The following is a 27,428-nucleotide window of genomic DNA, read 5'->3' as shown; positions in this document are numbered from 1 at the left end:
ACTGGTTTGATCGTTAAAGCTTGGGAAGAAAGTTCGCAAACGCGTAGCGTAATTTAACGGTACTCGCGTTTGGCACTATTTCTTGCGATGCTTTTGTCGCTGCTTTTGCTGTGCCCGTATAGTCACTGCCGCACCGTCGTCGCGCACGGTTTTAGCGAAGGCCCGACTCTCTTTTCGCGGTCGGAGTGCCGGATGTCTCGAAGCAAGATGACGCCATCCAAAGAATGTTTTCCAGAGGAGCCAGATGAGAGTTCCAGTTCATGTCGCTCCGAACCTCCTCTCCTTTCGAGACTTCCCTAGGCGGCGGGCTTGCGCCCGCTGCCCATAAAAGAGTTTTCGTGGAAATAAGAGCACGCGGCTACTTTGAAACAGCCGTGCGCGCCTCGGTGCCGCAGTGGAGGTGGGAACTTCTCCGGTAGAGAGACGGCGACGCATCTTTCCGTGGCGACGGGGGCTCTTCTTTCATTTTGAACGCAGAGTGGAGCGCGAGGGGGGTGAAAGGGGGAGAGAGTTGGGGCTGCGTGCCTCTCGTTTTCCTTGCGGGTCGAGCTGGCGGAGAAGACGCCGCCGCCTTTCCGCTAAGCCTAAACTGGAGGGAGGCGACCGCAGGCTCCCTGCTGGACGACAACGCCGGGACGTCAGGACTGGCTGATTGCGCCAGGACAGGGGACCCGCTCCATCAATCTGCAGAGACCGGAGTACTTCGTTTGAACCGGCTTCTGGTGAGACCATTGTCCCCGTCATCCCTATATAGCTGTACCTGAAAGTGCAAGAAAAGTGTGTGAGTCGAAACTATAAAGCTGGTCACACGTTCAGGAGCACATCGTGTGTTACTCGGAAGTATTCTGAGCCGTTTGCTGCTCCTGTAATGAAGCGCGTTTGTTGTGTTTCCGTGAGTCTCGATCGGACAGCAACGGGCCGAACGTTGGATAGATATGCTTGAGCGATCTTACCCGCCTATGGACGATTGAGTGGCTTCAAACAAGCGTCCGCCATTCGGAAAAACGTAACTTCTATAGATTCTTGCCATAGTGCACGCAATGCATGGTTAACCTTAACCTCTTGAAAAAATCTGTCCGCAACGATTTTAACCACAAGCGCCAGCTATATAGTATATTTCTTCAAGCCGCTGGGCACATGAGCGGCCACGATCAGTTCACTGGCCAGATGCCATAACGTCGCCTGCAGCGACCAAATTCGGAACCACGGATTGTCCTCGCATATTTAGCACAACGTCGTTCGATCTTGTCGCTAATTTGTCGTGCTTTTGTTTTTCTCAGGTCAGGCAGCGTTCTTTAGGTGACTCGCGACACCTTTCAATAGAATTATTGGGCTTGTATAGAGTTCGTGGTTGATATATGGCCGCCTTATGCTAAATTTCAGTTTACCTGGTCCACCTGCCCAGTCGAGTACTGTATCCGTCAAAGGGTTCGCACTTTAAGTGTTCCGCATTTGTAGTAGTTTCGATGATACAATGGGCTGTCACACTGAGACTCAAAAAAGAAACGCTCACACAGAGTCCTGCTGCTACGTTTTGTCGAATGGCCTGTTGAGAATAAGCACACGTGTGGAATGAATACGGCAAATCAGTTCTGCGGAATACCGCAAGGTGGATGGAAGGTTCGTGAAAGGAAAAAAAAAAAAATTTACGCCCACCCGTGTGTACAGCAAGAAGCTACAAAGGAAACCGACATGGGTTTCTCAGAAACAAAGCTTTGATAGTTTAAGAAAAAAAAATATTCGTCGCAGAAACCCGTGCGGGTTGTCCTTTGTATGTGTATATAGCTTCGTGCTATATACGTACGGGTGGACGTCAATGTTACCTTTCATACGCAGTGAAACGCCGTTCGTTGGCTCCATTGCCCAGACAAGGCGAAACCAAACGTTTCGTGGTCCTGTATGTGCGTCAGGCTTCTTACGCAAGTCTACAGACTGCGATTGAATTTAGCGATAAATAGCGACAAATAAAGAATACCTTATCTCCACTCGTAGAACGATTACTGCGGAATTAAACGCGACATGAAGTTTCCTTCGCGCGCACGCTTTTGTTCCACCTTGTTTATCCTCTCTCGGTTTCATCGCAAGGACTAGCAGAAATGAACGAGTCTCGGATGGAAATAAGATCTCTCTCTCTCTCATTGTGTTCTTCGCTGTATATGCATCATTGAACGTGCCGACTGAAGCGTCACTTCATAAACCCGCATAGACACTAGCGCCGAATTTTCCCCTATAGTGGAGTTTCGAAAAAAAAAAAAAATGCTCGTCGGTGTTTTGTCGCTGTTCTTCTCGCTGCAGCTGTATACCTCGATATGCGCTGCCTCCTTGCCAGTGTGGACAGAGTTGTCTTGCTTATGCATGACCGAATCGTGTTACATAGTTAACTCTTTAGAACTTTGACCGCGACGTCCGCTAATTTGGCGGGAACGTTGTCAATTCATTGTCCTTCCCCCAAGCGTTGGCCTATTTACACCTCTTCCTTTCGTCCATACGTGGGAGTTTTTTGAATGTACGCATTCTTCACAAAAACCGTTTGTTTCCATGCAGCTTTGCCGATGGCGCACGCCTAGTTGTGCCTTTGTATGTACGTACGTATCTCTTCTGCCTTGACTATACTATATACGTCCCGCAGAGAACGTGGAATATATTTCCACTTATACCCTGTTGGAATTACCTTGGATTACGCTTATAGCTGTTGCACTTTCCGCGGCTTTCCTCGTAATGGAATGTTGAGCCATTTCGTGGCGGGAATGAATTGCTTCCGTATTGTTGTTCACGCTATGACAAACCGATCACAGGAAGATCATGAGGGGCTTAGGTTGATCGACAGTTGAGGTTGCATTCTCGAAATAATAATAATAATAATAATAATAATAATAATAATAATAATAATAATAATAATAATAATAATAATAATAATAATAATAATAATAATAATAATAATAAAACTTCAAGATGACGTACCAACAAGTGCAAATATCCGCACTGACCGGCTCATATCACAGATCTAATAACGTTTCGACGAGGGCTTACGAGAATAACTGCCCTCGTCGAAAAGTAGGCGCCCAGCAGAGACTTTTCTTGTTCGCCTATACTGTTGGTCACTTCTCGTGGTTATTTAAAGTTATTTCGGTTCTGCGAACTTAACGTGTCAATACCGCAATGTGGTTGTGAAGCACGCCGCATACAGCGAAGGTACCCAAATTATTTTGTCGTTGTCAGTTTTGATCGAATTCGTCGTTGGCAGAGAGGAACGTTTTGTCCGCGAGAAAATGAGGAAAATGGAAAATCTGAGTGGCGATGCAAGGCAACTTTGGCCTCTGCAATGAGAAGCCCCCGAGCATGACTCACGCCTATAACTCTAACTTGTATGACATTCGCAACAGGATCAGGCGTACGAATGCTGCAGGAACAAAATCCGAAGTACATTGTAACGCGTAGTGCAAGATATTATTCACCCAGCCACAATCGCAGGGTACCACGTTCCAGAGGCGCCGAGGTTCAGAGCTGGTGGGAGCGTTAACTAGTCAGCGGTCGAGATAAGAGACGTCTGGAGCATCAGTCGAAAAAAAAAAAAAGAAAAAGGAAAGGAAAATTGTGCAGAAGATCGCACGCATGATGGAAATCGATATTGTACGTGCGATACATTTTGCAGGTACCTGGCTATCTAGCACTGTTTGGGGTTCCACAAAGCGGCACTAAGTGGACCAACGTGTTTGTAAAAAAAAAAAAAATTGAGAAGTCGTGTGTGGGTAGCGAGCGTGTATGTGACAACAGCACTACAACGACCGCGTTGAATACGACAGCATGGCGTCAACGTCACGATCTTTACACCATAATTGTTTGATACGATAATTACTTTACACCGCCCATTCGCGACCCGAGCTTACGACCTGATAATTAATTGTTGGTTTCCGCACAGGTAGTGAGACGAGCGTATACAGCGGAAACGCAAATTGTGACGTCATCAGCGACTACGTCTTTATCATGCAGTCGCTCGTATCTATGGCTCTGTCATGCGGTGTGTGAAAGCGACCGACGATGACGTTTTTTACTCCGGCGAAGAGATGTTAAACGAGAAAAGTACTGCGGAAAGTTGGCAGGTCTCGGAGAGAATGCCGTCCAAAAGCTGCTTCACATGCTGCGACTGGAGGAGGAGGAGGAATAAACGTTTACATTTGAAACAGTATCCCGGGGTCGAGCCCTTGTGTTACTCTAGGTGGGAGGTTCGACTGGAGCGAGAAAAAAGAAAAAAAAAATTAGCACAGCCGCACGTATCGCAATACAATTTAACACGGTGCCCTAGAGCTTCCAGCTGTCACAAGGAAATACGACGGCAAATTGGCACAGAGTGCATACGCCGAGCGTCTCAAAAAGCTGGCTGGCTTTGGAGCGAGAGAAGTCCCTATATATACTCTTCTTTTGTGACGCTAATAGGAATCTCCGCAAACGAAAGCGATAAGATTTATACGTAACACATTAGGCCATTACTTTTCACATTCGTCGCACGCCCATGCCTTATCACTTGACGTATACCTGTACACAGACTGCACGCGCGAACGCCTTGTCACCTTGCATATGAGATCATACACAGGCCATCGGTTATCGCGGCACCGGTTTCATTTGTGAAATGCCTCGCACCATGCAACTCGAAGCACTCGCCACATTAACCTTGTTCCATTCCAACCACGCTTGAACAGTTTTAGATTTTTTTTTTTTCCTTCAACAGGCGAACTCCGGAAAGGTCTTGACGGCTCAGTTAGGCAATTACCTCCACAGCAATTTGCGAAGCAAAACCCTCGTCGTACATCTCATTAGTATAAGACTTGCTTGTGTACTCTTAATTTATTCTCATGTATATACTCTTCAATAGGTGCCTTTTTTTTTCGAGCAATCTTGTTTTGTTACGACCTATACGCGTATGTGTAACACGCTCTTCCGCTGCTTGTACACTCATCCAGTTTCATGTTTTGTGCGTGCGCTAATGTATGTTGTGGCACGTTTTATTTATTACAAACGTAAGCAACTTCTGTACCCGCCCCTGCAATGTCTCGATGTCTGTAATGCGACGGCAGTACATGTAAACAAAAGGTATTCGTGCGATCGTACGTGGCCTATAATGGATACGGCATCGCGGCCTGCTGTGCTCAACGGCAGAGGGTAGATTCCACCGCCGGTCAAACATTGTTACTTTTATTAAAGCGAGGCAAGGCAGGAGCCTACGTATACCTACCTATACCGGCCGCAAAGTGCCAAGCATGAGGCAAAGAATGTTTCGGATTAAAAGCAGGCAAGAGGTGGGAGCGGGATCATCCCAGGCATAGGTGTAACCTTACGAGATAAAGAAGATATGTTGGGTACAAGATTAACGATAAGGTAGAACGTAGGCGGTTTACCAGGGCTAGGTGACTATTTGTCGCCGCCTTGATTTAAACGGGACGTCATTGAAATCATCATGAGTCACTACTGAAATCATCATGAGTCACTATCACCATAGTAGAGTCACTATATAGTGATAGTGCCCCATGATGATTTCAATGGCGTCCCGTTTAAATCAAGGCGGCGACAAATAGTCACCTAGCCCTGGTAAACCGCGTACGTTCTACCCTATCGTTAATCTTGCACCTATGGACACTATTCGATGGCAGTTCCCCGTATACGTATAAACACAAGTCGAGGAAAAGCTTAGAGTCTATAGACTCTAAGCTAGACGCTCAAAAACAGGCCTATAGGCCTGTTTTTGAACGCGGGGTTTAGACCCGTTTGCTTTCGTCCGTGTTAAGCTAGACGCTCAAAAACAGGCCTATAGGCCTGTTTTTGAACACGGGGTTTAGACCCGTTTGCTTTCGTCTGTGTTCTGAGGCAGCATAATAACGAACGCAACACCCTTCATGACGAGCTTCAATATCTACCGGAACAAAGCGCAAGAAGACGATTCGCGAGACCATCACGTCGCAGAAAGGAGAAACCGGCGGTGCCAGGATATATGCGCTTCACAGCACATCAATCCAATCAAATGCGCTTCAGAGGGTCGTTTTCTTGCGCTGAACGCACGCGCTGACGCACTACAAAGACCGTACGGAGAAACCCCGCGTTCGGGAGATGCGTTCGGTCCCGGACGGTTGGCTCCGAGCCTGTTCGTTTCGCAGAACTTGAGACTGACGCTCAAAAGTATATACGCACCGTCGCAATTCCAACAGGCGTGAATTTATTTATTTATTTTGCGGCACACGTGACCCACTGCTTTTTCTCCTTTATCTTCACTGAGAAGTACCCGCGCGCCGCAAGCGCATTGATGATGCAGACGACGAAGGAACGAACGCTGGAGCAGACGACATAACTGCGGGCCATGCAGACGATGCTCAAGTTCTCCTTGCTACCACTGCTGGTGATGGCGGCGCTGATGCCCTCGATAGAAGCTAAAATCGAACAAGTGAAAAGGGCCTGCGTCGAAGGTAAGTCTTTTTTTTTTTGCCTGTTTGATTGTTTGTTTTCGACGCTAAATATGCAACCGGTGTACTATTGAATAAAAGAAACAAACAGTCGAAGAACCGGTGGTGTACGTAACCGAACAAATTGTTCATGCGAATGGGCCCGCTTATTGGATCCTGAAAGTGATGACGTCATGCACGTGCTGAAGGAAGCATTGACCCAAAGGAACGCGCTTCTGCCCAATCCGCTACGGTGCTGTTATCTAATATGTCCTATTGATATCGCGCGCGTTATCTGAAACTTAAGGTCCGGTATATGCTTGATGGCCTGAACACGTATATACTTGATGGCCTGAACACGTATGTACGTTATATGACCTTGTCCTGCATCCGTTTTTTGTAGGCGATGTATAACATCCGCGATCATGTCAAACCAGATAGCCTGCCAGCACATATACTATTGAATTACTTGATGATGTTATCACTGTTGTCGATAAAATATTCCTTGCAGGCTCGTTAACTTGTATTTGTACTTACTGCAACAATCAGTTTTGTTCGTAAACACACCGCTTATTTCTTGACAACGGTTTACCGAACAACGCAATTTGGATTAATTGTGACTGCATTAGAGTTCGAAGCGGTAACTGAAAGATGCACTCAGCTGTTTACAACAAGGGGATTCATTGCACATTAAGCCTTTGCCTCAAATGCTTTTTGGAGCCTTCTTGGAAAAGTATTCAGAAACGCAAAACAGAAATAGACCAGAGCATGTTTATTTCAGTGGTAATAAACAGCCATGTCTGAAAACTCACTCAGAAGAAAAAGAAGGTGTCATAAACAAATATGTTACTAGAGAATAACGCCCGCTTTTTGCCCTAAGAGTCGGTTAAATCGTTGCTGATCGACACTATACTATGAGCGAACAAAACGAACTGTTACGCATAATCTGCATTTGTGTCTGCACAGTGTCTCACACGCACGTTTAATCTGGACGGCGCAATCACATTAATCGTGTCTGCTAACTTCTGTAAACGCTTATGGAATGCAGAAGCTTTGTCGAAAGAAAGAACGAAGCCACAGCAAACACCCGTATTGCCGAGTTAGCGATATCGTACAAGGTTATAACAAAAGGGCTAGAACAACGACGCAGCTCTCGTACACCCTTCGGGGTACACTCACTCCACCTTTGAGCGAATGTACTCCGCAGGGGAGTATGGGAGTTCTCGGAGTTAGACAGGGTACGCTGGTTAACCCCCTTTTGGAGAGAGTGCTTGTCCCGTATTTGACTAAATTTCCTTTAAAAAAAAAGAGTTCTCGTATACACCTTTTGGAGTACATCAATCATTTGAGTTAAATTACTGCACAAGGGAATGAGATCTCTCAGAAATTTGAGTTTAATGGAATGTGCAGGCGACTCCCTCTCCGGAAGTGAGTGCTTCTCCCGTATTTGACTCCACTCTCTGGAGTTCTCGCACATCCTTACGCAGTACACTCACATGCAACTTTGAACTGAATCACACCGCGCGGGAATACGAGATCTCCCAGAAATTAAATTTAATAGGGATTGCTGGCGGCTTCTTGCTTTTATATTCCTTTTTTTTTTTGCGGCAGTAAGTACCCCGTGTTTGATTTCATTTTCTAGATTTCTAGCACGCACTTACGGCGTACGTTCACTCCGTCTTTGAGAGAATGTAGTACAGAAGGGAGTACAAGATCTCTCAGAAATGAAATTAAACGGGCAGTGTCATGGCCACTCCCTTTCACAGAAGTAAGTGCTTTTCCCGCATTTGACTACATTTTAGAGAGTTCTCGTGAACCCTTACGGGAAAACAGTAGGGCAATATCTGAGTTATAGTTTGCTGCGCGAGGCGGTACAAGATCTCAGAAACGGAGTTTATCACGGTATAAGCGCCTACACTCGCAGTGTCTGCAGCTCTACCTTTGATGCTGCGAATTGCGACAAAAAACAAACAAACAAACAAACAAAGAAACAAACAAAAGGAGCAGTTAGGGCAACTCTTTATGATAAGTTAAAGAATTATGGGGTTTTACGTGCCAAAACCACTTTCTGATTATGAGGCACGCCGTAGTGGAGGACTCCGCAAATTTCGACCACTTGGGGTTCTTTAATGTGCACCTAAATCTAAGTACACGGGTGTTTTCGCATTTCGCCCCCATCGAAATGCGGCCGCCGTGGCCGGGATTCGATCCCGCGACCTCGTGCTCAGCAGCCCAACACCATAGCCACTGAGCAACCACGTCGGGTTTTTCGATAAGTTGTTGGAGTAATAACTCAGGTCACTGCCTAGACGAAAGGAAAAAGTCGATAAAACGAAGTGGTTTATACAGGTAGTTTAGTAGTTAAGCTATTGTCTACCTAATTCATTCTCACACAAACACACACACACACACACACACGCACACGCACGCACACGCACGCACGCACACGTTTATTTAAACTCAGTGAAGCCCGGTGAAATTTACTGTCGTGTCTAATGAAACAAGGGAACTCTCTCTCTCTCTCTCTCTATATATATATATATATATATATATATATATATATATATATATATATATATATATATATATAGTCTACCCCGAGGAGAGTAAAATGTCGTTATTTTTCTCCGTGTCAGTTTTACGTCGGTCCTATTTGCAAGCAGAACTTGCATCTCACTTTTGCATTTGTCATAAACTAAACAAGCACAATATGACGACTCTCTCGTTGTTTGAAATGCTAGCTTTCAAAAAGACCTTTCTTACTTTTCTTTTTCTTCACTCACGTAATTCCTTCGTTAGGAGCGTTCATCTCACAACGCGACACGCGAGTTTCTCTGCAAGAGCCTGCAGCACGTTTGACTGTTTTGTCGTGGCAATAATTTACCCGTAACAGCTCAATATTTTTGCCTCACCTTTATTCTGTTTTGCGCGAGCGCTCAATTCAAAACATTGATTTTGCAAAAACAGTCACATACGAACAAACCAAAACATAAGATGTGCATAACCATGCAAGCTTGCTATGAGCTCACCCGACACTTCTGTCGTTCGTAAATTCACCTGCAGGTGATCGTTCGCTTCTTTTGTCATTTGCACGTTTTTTTTTTCGTTTTTCTTCTTTCCTGTCTTTACGACTGCTAATTTGTCAACGCCGTCGGCGGTCTTTTCCTCCGCAACATCGCATCCTAGCTAGTACGACTAGCTATTGTCACGAGGACCCTTTTCATCCATTGAAGTTACTCTGACGACCGTTGATCTAAAGAAGTGGCAGGAATTTTACTATCGGAGCACAAGTATGCTACACTGGTACCCCTTGTCACTTGCCCAGGCGTTTACTCGTTCAGTTCATTTCTTTTTTTTTTTTTTTGCGCTTTCAGAAGAAATGAAAGCAACGTAGAAATAGCTCCTTACTTACCCCTACGATGGTATCGCGGTTATTGGGGCTGTCTTAAGCAACACTTAACATTAGTTGACGGATATGGCCGCAATTTACTTTTGAAGCGTTATGTTTTCTTAGCTCGTCCCTCAGTTTCGCACCGTCGTCGTCTGCAACGCAAAGCTTGGCAGCGTGCCAAGGTCGCCGGATAATCTGCGCGAGCAGAAGGCGTTTCCATTGGCGCAAGCGCACGTGATGCATGATGCATGCGCTTCAACCAATGAGAGAGGAAAGTTCCCTCATGTCAAGCAAAGCTCGGTACCGTGCAACATCACCAGATGGCGTTGCACTCTGCGCAGCGTACAGCATAAACGGAATCAGAAAATTTGGTTGTGACAGTTCATAGTGTTTCTTTTTGTTTTTTGTATTTAACCTAGGTAGGACATTAGGCAGTATAATAACAAGAGCTTGGTGGCGCAACCCGCCGCCCCGTTCCAAAGGGGACGCTCATAACATCCATCCATCCATCCGTACGACCAAGTAGGCGATCAGCGTATGGTATATGCAACATGGCAACGAAGAAAGTTAAACGCCAAGTCAGAGAGCTTGAGACAATCTCCTGGGTGGCGATATTTTTTCCACCTGAACTTTCTTTTGGGGAACACTACTTCCTCGAATTTCGTTTCTTTCGACTCTGAAACAATCTGTTTAGATGTGTCACAAAGTTTTTTTAAACCGGTGATCCACAGCTCGTTCCTTCCTCCTCACCTTCTCACTATCGAGTAAGACAGCTCGCACAAAAGCGCTGACACGAAATAAAGCCGCACCCACACAGCGTCGAACAAAAACGCAAGCTGTGAAGCGAGCTTAGTCGAGCACTGCTTCGCAACCCTCTGCTCTCTCTATATAGCAACAGCTATACAGGGCTTCTTTCTTTGTTTCATCGCTCCGAATCTTATTCTTTCGAGTTCGGGGCGTGTACGCACACGCTTCTTGAGAAATCCGTAATTTTCGGGGAACACGGCCGCCCCGTAATAAATCTCGGCTACGGCATTAATAATCTCGCCCACGCGGCAAGCTGCGTCGTGCGTTTCGCGCGAAGTATGTCACACAGGCGTTATAAAGTGACTGGGCGTACGTATACTGCGCAACGCGGTCGTTCAAAGTGTCGCCACATGGGGACGCCACGTAACACGCGCATCCAGGTGGCGTTGCCGTCACGTCGTCGCGCGCCTGGCGACTGCTGCGCGCCCTTTGTCAGTTTGGGACAGGTGGCGCTGCTCTGTTCCGGGAAATTAGGCCGCAGTTTTTCTTTTTTCTCTCGGACGTGTTTCCTGGAAGATTTTCCGGACTCATTTCGCTATCGGCTCTGCGGCTTTTCAATAGCTCGGCTTTTGAACATCCATACACTAAGTATCAAGGTTCACTTCGCGAACTGTCAACAAGTAATAGGCAAGAAACAAGTAATAGGAAGAAGAGTGACGCGGGACGACAAACAATGAAACCCAGGAGAAGTGTGCGACAACTGGCGGCTGCCGAATTCGCATGTTGCGACGAAAGCGATAAATGCGCATGCGCGTTAACAGAAACGACGCAAGTTTCGTCAGCATGCATACCGGGTGAAAAAAAAAAATATATATGTGCTGAGCGATTCGGCAAAGCATCCGAACACTGCGCATTGATTGAAACCCAGCGAAGTCCTCCGCCTTTAGCGCAGTATCACGTGTTGGGCCGACTTTTCTGATGGGGAAAACGGGAAAGGGGATGGCTTCGCGGGGAGCTGGCTAGCGAAAGGCTGCGTGATGTATAATGCTCTATAATCTTGGTTTATTTCACTCCCCCGCGCTTTTGAGTGTGTAGAGGCAATATTCTTCTATAAACTGTAAGAGAGAAACGAGCGCGGGTTATGTTGTAGTATTTTGATTAGCTCCACGTTAACACCATAAGCGTCGAAGTAGCCACCAGCGACGTTTGAATTTGGCCGCTTGAATATATAACGATGCATATGCAGGACACAGTTCAAGTAAAACACGGGAATAGTATAAGCATTGGCTGCCAACTGCTGTGGGTCTATAGCCCACAACAAAGCAAACAATAAATAAGAAAGTTAGAAGCGAAGTTAAAAAGAAGTCGTCACCATCACCCAAGCCGTTACGCTTCCAGTATTTCGACGGTGGCGTTGATCACGTGAAACGCACCTGTACACCATTTTTATAGATTTAAAAAAGTGTTACTGGGCCCTTAATATAATATTATAATTATAATATAATTATTATAATTATTTATATAATAATTAATTATAATATATTATTATATATATAATATAATATCAACGAAGCGAGCTATCAAGGCTTTCTCAAGAGTTTTCAGTTAACAGGTTGATTCGAGGCTGTGCAGGAGCCCCTCGGACACAAACGTCTATACACTAGTTGCATCCTATACAGACCATCCTCTGTTTTTCTCTGAGCAAAGTAGCAGGCAAGAAGACCTTTCAGGTCAACTTCTCTAATAAATTATCCATCTCGCCTTGTAGCACATAGACCAAGCACTCTCTATACAATGCCATAGAGATAGAAATCTGTACGGATTATACTTACTCTTCAGGCGTTTGAGCGACGGCTTTAATATTTAAGAATAGTGCAGTAGAGATAAGTGAATTAGGGTGTTTTCTTCGGCGATGCACCGCTATAGACGTCAATTTTCATAAATTCTGCAATCATTGACTCAAGTTAACTTCTACATTTTGATTACAGAGCGCATTTTGGAATGGAGAATCGAAGCCAGTGAGCTCTCAAGACACGCCCACTTTAGCAGATATCCCCAAAATTACGCCACCAGTTTTGGGGAGTTCTAGAAATGGGGTCAAATGAGCGTTTTCTTTTATTCCTCGCAAAAGGTGTATTGCCAGTGCTCGCTTCATATCAACTCCAGTATAGCGCTCATACACGCGCTTATAAATTTCTGCAGCTTTAGCTTCTACAGGGTGTGTGCGCTCCGCTTCGTAAAAGCTGTCTCATTCGATATCTAAGAAGACAGTCTCGTCTGCGTATTGGAACACAAACGTGCTTCTACAGCACGTATACATTCTCAAAACGGATCGAATCCCGGCCTCGGCGGCCGCATTTCGATGGGGGCGGAATGCGAAAACACCCGTGTACTTAGATTTAGGTGCACGTTAAAGAACCCCAGGTGGTCGAAATTTCCGGAGTCCTCCACTACGGCGTGCCTCATAATCAGAAAGTGGTTTTGGCGCGTTTTACCCAATAATTTAATTTTTTTTTACTTCTCAAAACAGTTGACCCTTTTGGGCGTATGTTTGCCACAGAACAATAATCGTCATCTCTCTTGCCCACATTTCCTTTCTGTAACGATGCAAGCCCGGTACTTCCAAGTCGGGGACTGCATGCACGTTATCAGTGTGACAGAGCATTCTCTGCAGGAAACTAGCGGGTGCGACGTTTTCAAGAAAGGAAAGCAAGGCAGATGACGATTATCGTTGTGTGGCAAATATACACCCCAAAGGGTGCAACTGTTTTAGAGTGTATGAGGTGCTCGTTGGTCGATGTACAGTGCTTATAGACAATTGAAATACCAATACTCAGACGGCATTGCGCCCGGCGCTTTTTGAGCCGCCGGTGATCGCTGAGGAGACCGAATGCAGGTATACGATGCATCAGAAATATTCTAGCTTTCACGTGAGAGAGAAAAAAAAAAAAAAAAAAAAGACACGCAATCTCAGTGTCACCAGCGCCCACTGGTGGCTCAAGAAAGTACCGGCCGCCACGTTGTCCGAGCATCGCGTTTCATTCGCCGAGCACGTACTATACACATGTAGCGCTGTGATTTCCTGTTTCGCTAAACGCGCGACGCCATCCGATTTTATACATACATCGGGGGCCTGCTGGGACATAACTACATGCAGTTGGAAACGGCTAACGATAGCCGCATGATCGCTATTCATAATAACAGGCAGAGTACGCACTAGAAGCCTCATATGACTAATGTATCGCTCTCCCCTCCCCCGCCTCCCTTCCCTTCGTTTCCTCTTTCGATTTCAGTGGAAGTCGTGGCAGATCAGTGCGCCAGGAAGCACTACTCGCCTTACAAGGTGAGGCCAACCTTAGTACAACAAATCAGGGTTACTCGGAGCACTGTACAGTCAAACATCTATATACTCGCCGATTTATTTTCATCGTAAAAATACGCGAGAATCCGATCCGGCGGAAGCGATTGCGGATGCAAAGCGTGCCGCTAAATCCCTGCTGCGACGCGCACGAAATGGATGGCCTGCAGTTCCGCAATCTCCGCAAAGATTATCGAAACTTGCAAAGTTCAGTCATTGGCTCGTTTAGAATGATGTCCACGTAGTCCACATTTACGGACACGCAATTAACTACGCCCGCGCATGCAGAGGCCGTAAAACAAATTCGTGACGTCATTGTGAGCCGGTGAGGGAACTTCACTGCGGCGTCGCTGCACACGTCATTCGTTCCTGCGCCCTTTCCTGGCTTACCGAGATATACTCTCATGGCGAGACTGGCCTGCTTGGTAATTCAGGAAGGCAATTTATTAATACGGCAAAAGCCCTCGCGGTTAGTTCTCTTTAGTGCCTTTTATCTATATAATCGCGTGGCCCATTTTTTTTTTTTTTTTGGCTGGCGTCGTTCGCCCTTCGAACTTGCGTGACGTAATGCTTGCGTAACGGCGCGAAAATTAAAAAAGAATATGATCCCCACTTTCTCTCTCAGTAATCAACCTATAACCATGAAATAACGAAACTACAGTTCTCAAATAATATTTTATTAGTATGAACTGATACAAGATAAACGGATTAGTATACACTGATATAAACGCTGGAACACGGCAGAATTAAAATGTCAGTTTCGTTCTCTGCGCGCGCGACTGCAGGACGTGGGAGCAAGCAGACGAAAAGAAAGTACGTCTCTCGTACTGCATACGGTGCGAAGTAAAACAAAAACACGCAGACATTCGCTTTGTGTGTTTTCTTGTTTCTCTAAACTTTAGTCTATTGAAGCAACAGAGTAAACAAATAACTGATGCTGCCTCGAATAATTCTCGAAGTCACGTGTCCGTGCGATTGACGTCACAGCACCACCATGTACGTAGGCGCCCTTGCGCGATTGACGTAGGCTCTCCGGCCAGGAGCGCGTTGCCCGGGAGGACGAAGTTCGAAATTGAAGCTCTTCCCGCGGCGCGTTCACACGTAATACTTAGCAGACGCGATCATTAGCGCGCACTGTGTGCGCTGCGTTTGTCAGCTCAAAGTCGCCAGGCCTGGGAGGGGGCCCTTCGAGAAAACGTGTGACATCATAGGGCAGCGCAGCATAAGTGCCATGTTTAGGCAGAAAAGATGGCCGCCTCTTTGAACGGTGCGGCCATTTGGCTGGAGTGTAGTAGATTACTTTAGTACACTGCATAACCTGGCCACTCGGAGAGAGCTGCGACGTAGCGCGAGCGTAATGTCGTCAGCATTCAAAACATGCGCTGTCACAACTCAAGGTGACCCGTTTGGAGTCACGCCTTGAAGGATAACGGAAGAAGCCACGACAAGAAATAATCGTGCTAAAAGCGTCACCAAACGACCCTCGCTGGAAGGTAAAGACTCTGCCTTTGCCGCAATTCGTCTCCTGTCCCGCTTTTCAAGCACGGGTTCGTGCCTTCTCTCGTGATGTCACGACTTGAAGCTGGTTGCTCTCCAGGTACGGCTACGTAAGGGCACACGTTTTGCTCCGTACGTTGAGAAGCACGTTTTGAGACTTATCACGAGACCTAAAAGTTTGGTACGTGCCATTGGTATATGATTGCTGTATACAAGGCCTGCCTTGTGCGAGTGTGCGGTAGTATCCGTCGAGCCACCCCCTGGCTATAGGTCACTGTTAATAACTGACAAGATCATTTTTTTTTTTACCCCGTGCAGCTGGAGCACTCCAAGACGCAGCCGTACGTGAAGAAGTGCTTCTCCAACCGGGCGCACGTCACCGACCTCATGCTGGACTGTGCCGAACCCATGGCGGTACGTGGGAACAATCTCCGTCAAGCGAAACGATTTTGCCCTGACGTGGGGTGCTACATACACCTGTCAAACAGCGTCGCGTGGGCGTTCTGCATGAGCCAATCAGAGAGAGCGCCGCAGCCGCCCTGTGAAAACAGTCGGGGACGACGCGATGGCCAATTCCACAATACGGCGGAAAATTTGACGGCGTTATCGCCGCCCATTCAACGAGGGGAGGGACGTTGCGGAGCCCAAACCGAAATTTAAGTGTGCGAGCGTCCCATATACCATTTCTGAACTTTTGACAAGCCTTTCGCTTCTTCTAATCTTTCCGTCCCCTTTTCCCTTTCCCCAGTGTAGGGTAGCCAACCGGGCTCAGTCCTGGTTAACCTCCCTACGTTTCATTTATCATTTGCTCTCTCCCACAGAACACCCACACTAGAGGCCTTACTCGCATTATTAAGGTTCCTGCGGTCTGCGGGGCTTCAGATAGACTGTAACTCCGCCCCCTACCGCTCTGTAGTGTACGCGGTTTGGTCGTGCTCGTCTCTATTTCTTTCTATCTCCCCCTTCCGCTCTCTTTCTCTTTTTATCCCCCCTTCACCCTTCCCCCCGTGCAGGGTAGCCAACCAGAACTGCCTCTGGTTAACCTCCCTGCCTTTCTATGCATCCTTTCCTCTCTCTCTCTCTCTTGACAAGCGAAGCCACCCGAATCGGGAGCGTTTTTGTTGAGCACCCATGCAGATTTCCTGGTACTAAAACGCTCTGGAAGGTGACGGCGAGGGCTCGCCTTCCCATGTAGCATGAAATTTCTGTAGCCGTGCGGATGCAGAGACTGCTCGGCGACCTGCAGTCAGCCGTGGCCACGCGTGCAGTGGATGTTTCGGTTGAGAACGTACGGCCGCAGCTACTGCGTTAAAGGATCCACTTCACTCTCTACAAGATTTCACCACAAGCCGCGGTTTCTAGGTGTCTTCGCTTTTCAAGGGGAACGATTAAATTTCTTTGGCTCACTGGAGGACGCCTCACTGAAGCGACCGGCGTCCTGTCAGCTGCCTTAGCCAACCAGTCCGCATTGAAAGCGATATCCCGGAAGTGATCGACCTATTTACGTCTTCAGCTCGTTGGCTTTTTTTCCCTGCTATCTTTTGAAATGCAGGCTGGCGAGAGACCCAAAAAAGTTTGGCAAAATCACAGCGTCCGTCGCGCCATCCGGCAGGGAACGTCTTCAAAAGTTGTCTATATATATATATATATATATATATATATATATATATATATATATATATATATATATATATATATATATATATAGAGAGAGAGAGAGAGAGAGAGAGAGAGAGAGATCATGCTTGCGGGCTTTAAGCGGTTGATTCTCTGCTTATGCAGTTGATGCCGCGCGTGCCTTCCAAGAAGTTTGCATGGATGTGGTAAAAAAAAAGCATATTATTCGCGCACGTGGAAAGATATACGCTGTCAGCAATCAGTCCAAGAATCATATAACGTCGACGCACTGTGACGAAATCTTTGCGATATGAGTTCCACGAACTAAAGGCAACTACTTTTTTTTTTCTTTCCCCTTCTTTGCTCTCCTCCGCAGTTGGGCATCTTTCTGACTTGCAGCGTGGATTCCGTCGCCAAAACTGCGGTAAGTGCAACGCCCAAAAACTCGAGAAAAAGCGCATGCGCAGTTTCTTTCTTCAAACGCAAACTCGAGGGACTTGTGCATTCCGAGTATAGACTGTCACCCGCGTAATTTCGCCAAGTCAACCTTAATTACCAAGTAAGAACAGTCGTACACACACACTACCGCACTTTTAATATATATATATATATATATATAATATTTCTCTTGTGGGCCTATATTCTTGCCTTATAATAATATTAGATCTCGCGCATGTTTCGTTTCTTTAACACTGCGCTCCAGTTTCAACTTTCAGATCACAAACTACAGGTGAGGGATAAGCGTCACAAAGCGTTCGCGACAGGAAAGTATCGAGCGCAGAACTGCAAAGTAAATTCACAATAGATCGACTATTTTAAACACAAGATAAGACACAGAGGGTGCATATATATATATATATATATATATATATATATATATATATATATATACAGTCGAGCCCGGTTATAACGAAGTCGGCAGGAATCGGAAATCACTTCGCTATATCCGCTATTTCGTAAAATAGATCGACTATTTTAAACACAAGATAAGACACAGAGGGTGCATATATATATATATATATATATATATATATATATATATATATATATATATATATATATATATATATATATATATATATATATATATATATATATATATATACAGTCGAGCCCGGTTATAACGAAGTCGGCAGGAATCGGAAATCACTTCGCTATATCCGCTATTTCGTAATATGTGGACTATGAAAAAAAATGCCAACATGGGCATACCCATTTATTGCCGCTGAAAGAAGTGGTCCAGCGTCCCCTGAACACGTTTCGCGAGTGCGGACTTCAGGATTGCGGCTTCCATGCCATCCAACTGCGAACCAAAGATCTGGTCGAACTCCGGACTGCCGAGGTACATCCGTAGCGTGTCAACAGCTGCGATGGCCGCTGCGGAGGTGACCAGCTTAGGGGCACAACTAGCATCGTCGCATTCGCTGTCGGAGGCGCTGTCCGCCAAGGTCTCTTCCATGACACTCCCGACAACTTCTTCAGTCGTGAAGTCCTCGGTGGCAACAAGGTCTTCGTCGGCGAAAACGAAGTCCATGTGGCTTAGACCCGCAGGCACAAGGTTCAAGTCGCTAGCGGAATCCCAAAGCTGCTCCAAGCAGGCCGTCGCGGCGGCAGCATCAGCCGTTGCAGCGACGTCAATCGCGGTATCTTCGTCCCCAGCAGGCGCCGCCTCTGCGGTGCTGCTTCGGGAGAAGCCGGCTTTCTCGAAGCAGTGGGCGATGGTCAGGTGCTTCACATCCCTCCAGGCTCCGCTTGCGAAGAAAATCCCCTTTACCAAAGGCACCTTCATGCCGGCCACGTTGTCGGCAGTGTGAACATCAATCAGGAGGCGCTCGATCATTCGGTGCCGGTAGTGGACCTTAACGTTGTCCATGGGCTGCAGCTTGGCGGTTTTCCCCTGCGCGGCGTGCTCTACCGCTCTACGCCGTGATGCCGTTCAAGGACGGTGCAACACGAGACCGGCGTGCCATGCGATGCAGTGAAGCAACCTTTCGCTCCGCGGGAGAGCAGACGACGCCACGAAAGGACGCAGTCAGCCGAATTTTGCTCTTATTTTCGCGGAAAAAATCGCTTCAAGGACGCAAAAATGTGTTGATCGACAGATTATTTTTCGGTTGGTATTAAATCTCTTCGTTATATCCGCTGACGCGCTCTTATTTACTTCGTTAAAACCGGACCCAAAATGTATTGAAAATGCAAAAATGGGAATGGGAAATTGAAATCCCTTCGTTATAACCGGGCTAGACTGTATGTATATATATATATATATATATATATATATATATATATATATATATATATATATATATATATATATATATATGTTAGAATGCTAGAGAACATTAACAAGCGCGACGACGGTATGACATAACGCTGTTGGGTAACGCCATATAATGTAGCGCCGTGTCATTGGTCCTCCCGGGCAGCCTGCAGCAACGATACGGAGACATTTTGTCAGTTTCGAGTGCCGAACGTCGCTGTCATGTCGTCCGCGTCCTGCCGCCATTGTGCCGGCGTATACGTGACCAAACAATTTCGGGGGCAGTCCATTAACGTGCCGAAAAAGTAGCTTCCCATTTAAAGGGGGCTTTATTCCGATTGTGAGGCCGGCGCCACCTAGTGGGGGGACTCCGGGGATAATTATTATTTTTTTAACCACCTGGGGCTCTCTAACCTGCACCCATTGCGGGGTATACATACACGAGTGCTTTTTGCATTCCGCTCTTATCGGAATGCGACCGCCGCGTACGGGGTTGATCGGACCCGCGACCTCCATCGAGCTCGGTACCGTAGCCGTTGGAATATAACCGCGGCGCGGGTTTTCAATTTTGTACCTGCGGAGATTACCGAGGCAAAACTAAGCTCCACTTACGTGAGCGCCGCGTGACTGCACAAGCGGGCATATTTATTTATTTATTTCATTTATTTCACAATACTGCAGGCCAGATCGGCCTGCAGTATTGTATATGGGCAATGACGTTTACATTCGAGAGTTTTCACAGATTTTGCGCCCCCAAACATTCCGTGCACACTCCGCCAGGTTTCACGAAAGAACGCAAAGGGCTATACACACAACGGCGTTTTGGGATATTATGCGTATACGCAAAGCCGAGTGTTTGCGCGATGGTACACAACTCCCTATTGATCTTTGTGTATATCTGCAATACAGGCAAATAGCCGAGTAGAAGTTTGCTGAATACGCAACGGCCATGGCCTCAGTGTTTTGGAACGTCTAACGCCATCACTTAAAAAAAAAAGTCACTGTTTTGATGACACAAACTGTCGAGAGTCCCTTTCACTTTTGGATCACATTCAATACATATGTTCAATTGTTCATATGTTCAACGCGAATTGAAAAAAAAAAAAGGTAACTTTAACGTTTCCAAATGTATACCTCTCTCCTTAAAAAAGAAACGCATTCGATCGGATTCTTAAAACCAGTGTATATGTGTGCGTGTGGAAAACTTTACTGATGATAGAAAATAACGGAAAGGAAAAAAGGCTGCCAAATGATCCTGGTCCGGGAGGAAAAGGATCGCAGTTCTTGAACTGCGAGGCTTTTCTTTCGAGGAACCCGTATGGCTTCCCTTTGTAGCAACTGCTACATTTGGGTGGGTGTCTCGTTTTCCCTTTTGTTAATTTCCCTATTCTTTAGTAACACGCTCGAATTCGACGCCTCGCGATTGCCTTTCGTACAGTCGCGGACAGAATAAAATGGACCACGGGATCTCCGAAAACTTTCTCAATTCCCGAGCAGCCTGTAGCAGTAACCAGTAAAACTGCCCACGACAACGTTGTTAGCATATTCTAGTCGAGGTCCAAAATGCAAATACCAGATTGCGTTGTGAGGTTGCGGAGATATTCAGCTTTTTCTTAGATTTCATGGTCCGTAATATTCTGTCCGCGACTGTACGTGTGCTCTTCTTGCGACACAACTAATTCGGCGTCCCTCCCAATCACACCGCGATGTGCGGCTCGCACGTGCAGGGCAAGGACGTCAACGACCCGGACTTCAAGAGGCGGACGAAGGCGTTCAAGGTACGCGGGACGTTTCACCTGTTTACCCCGTCACAATTGTTAAACACGCGCGCGCGTCATAACCATCTGATCCGACGGACTACACAGGCCGGCATGCAGACGGCTGCTCCATTAGGACAAACTAATACCGGTGTCACACGTACATTTCTGATCGCGATCGGGGCCGATCCGGATAGAGCTTGATCCAGATCGGGTGCTGCTACACGGTCATTTGCGATCGCCATCCTGCGCGATCCGGATCTGGACGATCGCGATCAGGCCCCTTGATCTCGATCGCAAGCTGACGTCTGCGCCCTCTAGCGCAGTATTCTGAAAACGCTAAAAACAAGCTGTGAAGCCAGCTTAACAAAAAAGTTTCAAAATCTTTTTACCAGCAATAAGCTGTGAAGTTGAACAATTGTCCTAATTTAATATATCGCGCAAATCTGAATTTGTAACTAATAGATTATGCCGTCCTGATAGTTTTTGACGATCAGCAGACGATAACAACTCGATCCGGATCGCTAGGACTGTGTAGCAGCGACCATTATTGATCGTGATCGAGAAATCCGATCCGGATCAGCCCCGATCGCGATTAGAAGTGTACGCGTGACACTGGTGTAAGGGAAGTTTGCACCCTTTGGGGATCATCACGACCCCAAACAAAAATCGCACTTTTAAAATTTCAAATTGAAGCAGGGAGCGCAGCTGGCAATTCATGAAACGGAAGCAAGACAGGTGGCGATTATTGCTTGGAGACACGGCACGTACACCTCAAAGGGGCGGATACCGTTTCTTTTATTTTTTAGTGTGTGCAGTGGAACTCGAATATAACGAACCCGGATAAAGCGAATTATTCTCTATATCGAACACGCGAAACTTACAGAACGATAATCGTGTAACATATGTCCCTCCGTTACGAAGTGGAGATGAAAAAATTTGATCGAACTCGGGGCGCCCGATGTCGGTACCACCGAGGCTTTGAACGCGCAAGAGCACCTTCGCCAGAAACTTCGGGATGTGCTCATCATTATCGGGTACATCGAATTACCCTTTATAGCGAACTATCTTTAGCCTAATTGTTAGTTATGACCGGGGTTGATTGCTATAGCGCAAGTCGACCCGAGCTATCGCGCTCTTACCTGCTACTCCGCGAATGGGGAAAGGGCAGCGATGTAGGGTTTGGAGGACGATGACCACACGAACATTGGTGCGAAGGCGGCAATGAACGCAGCAGCACATCTAAAAGTCCCGAGCCTATATATATATATATATATATATATATATATATATATATATATATATATATAGCCATGCGTCATGTTAAAAACTGTAGCACCGCACCCGTGCTGCTATTGTAGTACATCTCGGATGGGGGCAAAGGACTAAAATATTCTCCGAGAATGTCCTGGCATCTATGTTAGCCAGGAGGAGGCTAAAAAGCCCATCGTTAAATTTTTCAGGGCGAGAACTACACACAAGGACGCGCTGAAAGTTAACGATGAACACGTAACTTGCTCAGTCCCCCCCCCCCCCCCCCCCCTACTCCTAGTTTAAGAAGTCCGTCGTTTAATTGTGTCTTGGGCATACACAAAGTGTACATGTTAGCGTCTCCGGTACCGTGGCAATCCTGGGGCTGTTCTCATGGCTGTGCATAGTGTCGAGTGGAAACTGTTTGAAGCCTGCTAACAGGAACGTCGCGGACGCGGTTACCATCCGATCCATCTGTCCAGAGGGTCCACGATGGCGCCATAAGGTTCGGCCTGGCGGTGCCGACGTGGGCGCGGCCCGCCTCGGTCTGAGAAGACCGGGCTTCAGGGCTCTAATAAAGTTTTGTGAATGAATGAATCTGACCGCACGACCGCTGAAAGACTGTTGGCATACGACCATTTGTACATTTGATTCACAGATCCAGTTGCCAAATGTAAGTTACATACGTAGGTAATACCTTCGCAGTATATATATATATATATATATATATATATATATATATATATATATATATATATATATATATATATATATTGCTTTTAATACGTAGCACGTGACGTTACGAAGACTAGAGAGTTCTCTCACTGCTCGCACTTGCGACCGAAAGTGTGCCTCATTTATGATATAATAGGTAGGCGTCATGTGATTCGACGTAACATTTCTCCATGTCGCAAAGTATGCCAGTTATTCCCGGGAAGGCGCCGCCGATCTGTACTTATTTACTGCCAAATGAATGAGGCCATATCTTTCTGCGCACCTCTCGCGGTCGCCCCCAAAACTTACGTAAAAGGAAATTAAATTCTGAAGACCTAAGAGGCAAAAGCACTACCTGATTATGAGTGACGGCGTGGTAAAGGACTGCGGATTAATTTAGACCACCTCGGAAATCTTTAACTCGCCCCCAATGTACGGATCACGGGCGCGGTTTTGCATTTCGCCCACCGCCCCATCGAAATGCGGCCGCCGCGGCCGGGATTTGATCCCACGACCTCGCGCTTAGCAGCGCAACACCATATATAAACCGCCGAGCCACCACGGCGGGTCCAAAACGCAGTATACGAGGCATACTGGAATCACGAAATTGCCACAAATAATACTCGACATCAGGTAACCTAACGCACAGTGAAACGTGCAAAGTGACGCTTCTATGACCGCACTTAACTAGCGTATACGCTACTTAATCTGGCGGAAACTATAGTTTCCGCCAGATTATACCGGTGGCACACGTACTTTTGATAGCGATCGGCTCTCTCGGCCGGTGCAAAGGAGCCAATCACGACCGCGCAATTCGATCCGGATCGTGCTTGATTGCGATCAAAAGTGCGCTTGTGACACCCGTATTAGAATTTAGGTACTGCGCATGCGCGGACCGTGACGTAGGAGTCTGCGCATGCGTAGTACCGTGGCCCCTAGTTCTTGCGTCCCCTAATCTAAAGCTCTGCCTGCTAAGCACAAGACGGGTGTAACTACAGAAAGTATCACGTAAAAGTCCCGCTTTACTGCCCCCTTCGTGGCTTGCCACGCACACGGCAGCCACTTACTCGAGGAGGGGGGGCTCTCTGCATCACGTGCTTCTCGTTGTGGTCGCAGATGTGCGTGGAGAAAGGACTACAGGGCACGGTGCCGGCGGAGACGGACCCGTACGAGTTCGACAAGAGGCGGAAGAAAAAGATCATACGCCGGCTCGCCGACCCCTCCGGCGAAGGCCTCTTCAACAACGTGTTTCCCCGCTACGCACACGACTACTTGTCTCTCTCTCTCTTGTGCCGCCTCCACGATGGGTGGGTGGGTCAGCGTGTCCTTCCTTGTCCCTTTCATGCGTGGCCTCAGAGATCGCGGCACGAGCGCTTGCAGCTCCCGGTCTCGGAGACTACGTTTTCGTGTCATTTACAAAAATGACCAGAGGGAACACTGGCGCTGCGATCGCTAAGCTACCATGGGAACGATGGTTTATCAAACAAATTAGTCTGCTCGCTTGCAGCTTCAAACGTTACCGTGACGGTCATTTATCACGTTCCACAACGCAGCAGGGCAACTAGCCTTTGCGCACATGCGCAGTCATTTGCGAATTGTTGCATTTATAACAAGTCTCTTTGAAAATGATTTTGCGAAGTCACAAAGCCGTTTTGATTCGGAAGGACGAAGTTTAGGCAAATACGTGTAACGCGCACTAACCCCCAATGATTCCTACGATGGCTGAACAGTCGTACTTGCATTGCCCGTAGACAATAGCGTCAGACTCCTCGAGTAACTTTCGTAGAAAACTATGCCTTTTTTTGTCGGTTTAGTAGAATGTTCCTTCACGCTGCTTTTGTCCCCACCAGCTGTCAACTTATGCTTGGGCGCGAGACTTCGACGTCAGTAATTTTTCACCAAACAGCTTCTTTTGTGGCTCTAATTCTTCGAAGAATCGGCACAAAACAAGAACCGTTTCTAATGCGTTATACAGTTCACGAAATCGTATGTTGACGCCTGGCCCTAATCCTCAGATATATTACGCATTCGCTATGCCGAATCACATCAAGGTAAGAATTGCCAAGCCCGAAACCAAGCCTCTTGCAGCGAAGACGTCACCTTGAAGCTGTACAAAACCACAGCCGCAACACGACGAGCGAGATGCTGGGCTGAGCAGCAAGCAGACAAGAGTTTCTCATACAACACCTAGAGGGAAATCTGGCGCCACGGCCTATGCAAGTTTCTTAAGGGGCGCCGTGCCGTCATGGGAATGACGGTGTATGTGTGCGAGGCTCGTGTTGTAAGAGGCTTCGTCTAAAACGTGGATATGGCTACACAAATGACGCGTTCTCAAAGCAAAACCTTCATAAAATGTTTCCATTCACGCACATTACATCTTTACTCATCTACAATGCATGACCAAGCGAAGAAAAGCAAGAACAGACGACAAACTGTTTCAAAGCGAGTGCGAATCGGACCGCTGATACTTTTTACGTATCATATAATTGTACATGCAATGACAAGTTCTCATAGTTAACAAACCTGCTTTTGTGCAATAATAAAAGCTAAAACAGCTTTTTACGTGCTGTCTCAGAAAATGAAGCATTGTGACAGAAGGAACGGTGCTTGCAAGGCGCATCTTCAAGGTGTTCTGGCTCTCCGAGAACGATGCCAATCCGAAGTCACAATATACCGGAACTCCCCTGCATACCACAGCGCAGCAGCGCCAGATTTCCCTTTAGGTAATATAGTGAGAAACTCTATGGCAGCAGATAACCTGAAACCTTTTAAACTTCGTAAAGTAGCGTCACGCTTTGAATGCCGCCTCCTCCTCACGCGCTCTGGCCGACGCCGCTATTGGCCTAATAGCGTCACGTGGGCCTTCGCGCCGTGCATGAGCGCCATTTATGCTCGAGAAGCGTCTACGGAGTGGCGAGGGGCGCCGTTGCTACGCTCGAGCAGTGTAGGCGGCGCCACGGTCTAGGGAGCGTGAGAGAGAAACGAGGAGTGAAGGCGGAGGAGTGTCGCTACTTCACTAAGTTTAAGGGGTTTTAAGATGCACCGAGTGCACCGGAGCAAGCGCTAGCTTGTCGCTACGTCCTGCAGCTCCTGGAAAAGGAGAGAGACAGTTCGCAGGAAGGCCCTGTATAGCAAGGTCACTGTGATGTCTGACGTCATTAGGACCTTTACTCGACGAAAAACAACAGCGAAAGTTGAAATATCACTATAAAGCAAACATGCAGTTGCCACAGTAAATGGCGCCCGCGGAAGTGTGCCAATGCAACACGCAGGCGCTATCAGGCTCAATGGAAGATTCAACAAGGGACCCGCTGCCGAGTGGACTCCCGAAACTGCATGGCAGAGCCGACAGAAAAAAAAAAAAAAAAAAAAAAGGGATGGAATGGCGCTCCAATTACTGATAGCACGCTGTTTGCGAGTGTGTATTATGTATATATATATTGAGCAGGTTAGAGGAATGGGCTGGTTTTATGGCACGATTTCATGGTGCAAATTTTGGCGGCACAGACCTCCGAACTCCCACTGAGCGCGGCAGTGTCTACAGTGCCATCTTCCGAGAGTACTTGGACAAAGCTGGACATTTTCACATTTGCAGCAGGCTGCAGAAATCGGCTATTACATTAGGCGTTTGTAATAACGAATTCCCTGTTCCCAGCGATTTTGCAAGCTAGAATATAATGAAGTGGAAGATCGGAATGGCGCCACCTGTTGTGGACTACGGTGCCTCTTACGTCAGCACAGGCATGGAGAGCGACGGGGGGAGGGGTGTCACGTAAGGAATACGCCAACTCGTCCGTTTGTGTGCTGGCGATTCATATTCAGGAAGAGCCTCGGTAACAATACGTCGGCACAGAGAAAACCACAACAGGCTTTAAGACGAATAACCTATAGATTTAACTCTGCTGAATATTTCTCTATGTGTTCATTTAACAATGACCTCACCCGTCCGAACAGTTCGGAGTATAGCAGAAAAACGGGCTGTCAGGCAAAAGAGCCTGGATGCCTGTCATGGGAGACTCGGTCAGACTCAACTTTCCTTGCAGTCTAACCGTGCTAATTTTAAGAAAATCTATTTTACTGGAGAAGGCTTCGGTGAATAAATAACGTAAATCAGGCTCAAGCATGGTGTAGCTTCGAGTGGATCCACTTGTCCTAAAGCATGTCCACTATCGCCACCTTACGTATATTTCCAATATGCGACAGTTCGGGGAAATGGCAGGCAGTGTGCTGCGGACAACCAAGCGCAAGCACTGCCAGAGGCGACAAATGCCACTGAGGACCGCGCGCCGAAAACGAAGAGAGACATGGCCAAGAGCCGTGGATCACGCCCGAGGCGGCAAGCGCCCGCCGGCGGCACCGCGGCAGTGCCGCGACAGCGGGAGAATGGACGGCGAGGGCGGTGTGGACG

At 47.1% G+C, this 27,428-nt stretch overlaps 1 protein-coding gene across 2 annotated transcripts; it reads left to right on the top strand.

Moving 5' to 3' along the window:
* Positions 1-363: 363 nt before the first annotated feature.
* Positions 364-26,364, top strand: LOC126525970 (uncharacterized). Of its 2 annotated transcripts, none has more exons than XM_050173976.3 (7): positions 364-722; positions 6,286-6,452; positions 13,860-13,909; positions 15,740-15,835; positions 17,415-17,462; positions 21,026-21,076; positions 24,137-26,364. In XM_050173976.3, exons 2-7 carry the CDS (start codon positions 6,347-6,349, stop codon positions 24,443-24,445), a joined length of 660 nt encoding a protein of 219 aa, XP_050029933.2. In that variant the 5' UTR covers positions 364-722; positions 6,286-6,346; the 3' UTR covers positions 24,446-26,364. The 2 variants fall into 2 exon arrangements, with proteins under 2 accessions (XP_050029933.2, XP_050029932.2); XM_050173975.3 differs by having other exon boundaries at positions 365-722; positions 6,302-6,452.
* Positions 26,365-27,428: the final 1,064 nt, after the last annotated feature.

The sequence above is a fragment of the Dermacentor andersoni genome, chromosome 8 (assembly GCF_023375885.2).
Source record: "Dermacentor andersoni chromosome 8, qqDerAnde1_hic_scaffold, whole genome shotgun sequence".
In the NCBI taxonomy this organism is placed as follows: Eukaryota; Metazoa; Arthropoda; class Arachnida; order Ixodida; family Ixodidae; genus Dermacentor; species Dermacentor andersoni.
This window is presented reverse-complemented; position numbering and strand designations above follow the sequence as displayed.